The following is a 4,578-nucleotide window of genomic DNA, read 5'->3' on the forward strand; positions in this document are numbered from 1 at the left end:
AAGAGCTTATGGAAAAGAAAGTCCAGCTACAGGTCCAAAGTCGAATCTAGGTCAAATGGAAGCCCCAAGACCTGACACCATTGTTGATGCTATGGAACATTCACAAAAATGGATGCATCATGACTTCCCTCCAAATGGCCCGACAAGCAATTGGAAGAGTCAGATGTAGAAAAGTGGACCCAACCAATGAACAGAAGCTGTTGACCCCACTAGGTGAATTAGGAAAAAGCTGGAGGAAGCTGAGGAGGAGGATAACCCTTGTAGGACGACCAGCAGCTTCGATTATCCTGGACCCCTGAGAATTCTCAGACACTGGATCACCAATCAGGCAGCATATACCAGCTGAGATGAGGCCTCTAACACATATAGAGAAGAGGACTTCTTTGTCTGGGTACTAGAAGATGCACCTAACCCTCAAGAGACTGCAGGCCCCAGGAAGTTTAGAGATCTTATGGAGTGAGGAAATCTTTGTGGACATGAGGGTGGGGGAGGAGGAATGGAATGTGGAATCCAGGGGTTGACCAGGAGGGGAATAAAATCTGGACTATAAAAATAAATAAATAAAGTAAAATAATTAAAATAAAAATTTAATAATAGTATATGAGACATGTTGTAAGATATTAAGCAGTAACAAATACACAAACTAGTATAATGGCTAACTGCATACTTAGTGTGTATTTCATCACTCAGAGAAATGTAGCTCTTTTTGCAGCAGATGAAGATGATTAGAAAACACTATAACTGTCTGAATAGAGGGAAAAATGATGGTGGGGTAATGGCAAATATTCATTGATAGTCACTGCAATAGCCGTCCCCACTCCCTTAAAGCTCAGGGAACATTTTGGAAGATAATAAAAGGACATTCTACTAACCAGAGTACAAGAAACGCTGTGGCAGTATTTTAATATCTAAGCATGTAGGGAAACCTCAACAATATAGTTTCCTAAGAAGTAAGCAAAAATGATACCACATGACACACCAGTATAAAACAGGGAAATCGCAGGGACTCCATTCTCTGATGGAGAAAGGAAAATTAATGATTACTGAGAACAGAATCAGACTTCCTATAGAAATATATGAATGAAAGGAAAAGAGACCACTAATTTGAGAGAGAACACAGGACCATGGCAGTGGATTATAGAGAAATGGGGTAAAGGATGTAATTATAGCCTTTACATATAAAATTATCAAAGTTAAATAGAAAAGAATGAAAAATCAATTTGTTTTAATTAAAAATCTTTATGATTTTAAAAGTAATTTTCATGAAATATGCAATATATATGTGTATATATAAAATACATGATGGATCATTAACTATGGTCACAAGGATTTATGTTTTCTTTACTACTTGTTTACATTGCTGAATCTGAGAAGCATATGAGTTATTAGGTGCTTGAAATTTGAAGTTGAAATTTGTAAGACTAAAAATTATCAAAGTTTCCTAGAAAATGAGTAATAATAATGTACGCTAAGTGAAAAAATAGTATCAATCAAATCTATGTTTTTAAATTCTTTGGTCACATGATTTCTGCTTACATAATTTTTCTTCTCTCAAGTATTTTCTTCAATGCAACAGTGACATCCTTATTCCTTAGGCTGTAGATCAAGGGGTTCAGCATGGGGACAACAGTAGTATAAAACACAGATGACACTTTTGCTTGCCCCATTGAATTCACTGATGATGGTTGTAAGTACATGAATGCAACTGAACCATAGAAGATAGCAACAGCAGAGATGTGGGAACTACAAGTACTGAAGGCTTTGGACACTCCCTCGCTGGAGCGAATGTGGAGGATGCTGGCAATGATGAAGATGTAGGAAACAATGACAATCAGCATTGGAACACAGATGTTCAGTGTACCAAAAAACAGAATCAACATTTCATTGATATAGGTATTAGAGCATGCAAGCTTCAAGAGGGGAAGAAGATCACAAAAATAGTGTTCAATCACATCTAACTTGCAGAACTGAATCCTGAACATGAAGCCTATATTTACTGATGCACAGAACACAGCAAAAATATATACCCCTGAAATCAGAGAACAGTAAATCTGAAAAGACATGGTTGCATTATAAAGCAACGGGTTACATATAGCAACATAGCGGTCATACGCCATTGCAGCTAATGTATAGGACTCTGCAGTTCCAAATATGATGGCAAAGTAGAGCTGAGCCAAGCATCCAGGATAGGAGATGATGTTCTTCTCTGTCACAAAGCTCATCAGCATTTTAGGGGTAACAACTGTGGACTGACAGAAGTCAATGAAAGACAGACTGCTGAGGAAATAGTACATGGGTGTATGTAGATGGGAACTGAGTCCAACCAGTAAGATTATGCACAGGTTCCCTACAACAGTGATTAAATAGATTCCTATGAAGAGGAGTAAGAGCGGCAGCTGGAGTTCTGCCTTCTCTGAGAGCCCAGCCAAGAAAAACACAGTCACTGTGCAATGGTTTCCTGCTGCCATTTTCTCCATTCATATCCTGATGGAGTTAAAAATCATAAGCCTGTTAAAGTGATTTTAATATTTTTCATGTATACAACATACCTATATGAACAATTTCTACTTTAATACACCTTTTTCCGTGTATATAATTACCTTAGCTGGATTATTTAAGATAAATAAAATTTATCTCTTATTATTTTTAAAGATATACTTATGTGGTAAAATTGCACTTTGCATAAAATACTATCACTGAGTTCAGGTTTTAAAAATTTCCTCACTGCATAGATCTCAAAATTAAGATTTGGTGTGTGTAATAGTTGAACAAACTTGCAAGACTGTGCTAAGGAAGTAAGCTTTCCCTAAAAACAGTGAATGATTTTCCAAAATTTATTTTCCCTAGGGGATCTCCAGAGATCTTGTTATTAGACTTTCCTTATTTTCTAATTCCTAACATACATAAAGCTTTTATATGCACAAATGTTAAAATTGATTTACATCTTGAACAACATTTGCAATAAGCACTGTAAACAGGTGTCCTATACTTAATCCTAGTAGCAACTAATGTCCAGTACTTAATACTAGTACTACTCGGCAAAGAGAGCTTAATCCTAGGAACTTCATATGTTCACTACTTGATCCCAGTAACACCATGTTTACAGTAATTAATGCAGTATAAAGAAATAAGTATTACTGGCATCTTACTACTGAGAAAATCTGAAATAGGATTTTGTGTTGTTAGATTATATTGACTTTCTCTCAAATGAAAATTTGGGTATTCGTACATATTAAAATTAGAGAAAAATACTCAATTCATTTCTTCCTTTTCCATTTATATGTTGTGAACTAAAATATATTGTAATGCAGAAATACATTGCTTAAGGAAAAGTATAATTACCATCCTCTATCCTAGTGAAGAAAATTCCTATCTGAATTAGATTTAGTTATTAAATTTTAAAAGTAAAAATATGAAGTTTGAAAATACATTTAAGTCTTGCATAGATAACATAAGTCTAAAGAATGTTCACAGATTTAATTAGACAGAATATGATAAAAGTACTTGAAGACAACATTGGGTAAATTATTGGCAGCTCTGGAAGAGTTCACCTTCAAGATTACTTAGAAACTCACACACATGAAAAAAACAAAACAACATATATCTGGGCACACGAGAGCAAATGCTCCTAATATACACAGTGAGTGTGACAGGATATACAGAACAGTGTAAAGTAAGCCAAAACCAGATCATGCACCAGCAGAAAAAGGGGAGTTCTACACAAGGTTTACCAAAGCTCAGGGGCCACTGAAACTCTATAAATGGTGAGAGAGGGCATATCAGTTTCTATCAAGGTGGAGTACCAGACAAATTGACAATGTGACAGAAAGAAGTCATGTATCCATGAATGTATGGAGGGAACAAATTGCCTTCAGTGGGCAAAGGACAACAACAGGGCACAGAGATTTGAAGTGATGGAGCTGAACTTGGGAAGAGTTGGGGGAAGGAGAGGGAGTACGATCAAAGCATGTGCAAGAAAGAGGTAAATAATGGATTATAAGCGTAAAGGGATGAAACTGAGGAGACAAACACACACGGGTTAAATAAATCTGCCATAGGACTTAATATGAAATGCCCTACATATTTGCAATAATGATATTACAAAGACAGCAATGTTTAAGGTAAAATGAGAGTATTAATGAAAAATAATCCATATACATAAGATACTTACAATATCAGTATGTGAAATGCAAATATGTAGGCAAATGATCTTAATGATTCAATATCAATGAAATCAAAATGAGATACCTTCATTTTAAAATTTTTATTAAAGCATATTAAAGATTAAACCATCCCAAAATAGACACTGACAATTTTGAAGCACTATATGAATATATTTTGTGTGGTCAATTTTTTATTATATTTATTTAGTTATTCGTTTACTTAATGGCATTGTAAACACTTTTCTAATAACTATTGAGCAAGGTACAAGAATACATGCACTAGAATCCCCATTATGTTTTTCTTACCTTAATATTCAAACTTGAGTCACACTTATTTTAATAAACTATATTTTCTTTTTCTTCCTGTACAGTTTTAAATCTGTTTTGTCTTGAATAAAGGCATAACCACACATAA

General features: G+C 34.9%; 1 protein-coding gene across 1 annotated transcript; it reads right to left on the reverse strand.

The window, feature by feature from the left end:
* Window positions 1–1,532: 1,532 nt before the first annotated feature.
* On the reverse strand, window positions 1,533–2,477 carry LOC116913634 (olfactory receptor 1537-like). The gene has a single exon (XM_032917905.1). It carries the CDS (start codon window positions 2,475–2,477, stop codon window positions 1,533–1,535), a length of 945 nt encoding a protein of 314 aa, XP_032773796.1.
* Between the last annotated feature and the right edge of the window lie 2,101 nt (window positions 2,478–4,578).

This window comes from Rattus rattus, chromosome 12, assembly GCF_011064425.1.
Source record: "Rattus rattus isolate New Zealand chromosome 12, Rrattus_CSIRO_v1, whole genome shotgun sequence".
Taxonomy (NCBI): domain Eukaryota; kingdom Metazoa; phylum Chordata; class Mammalia; order Rodentia; family Muridae; genus Rattus; species Rattus rattus.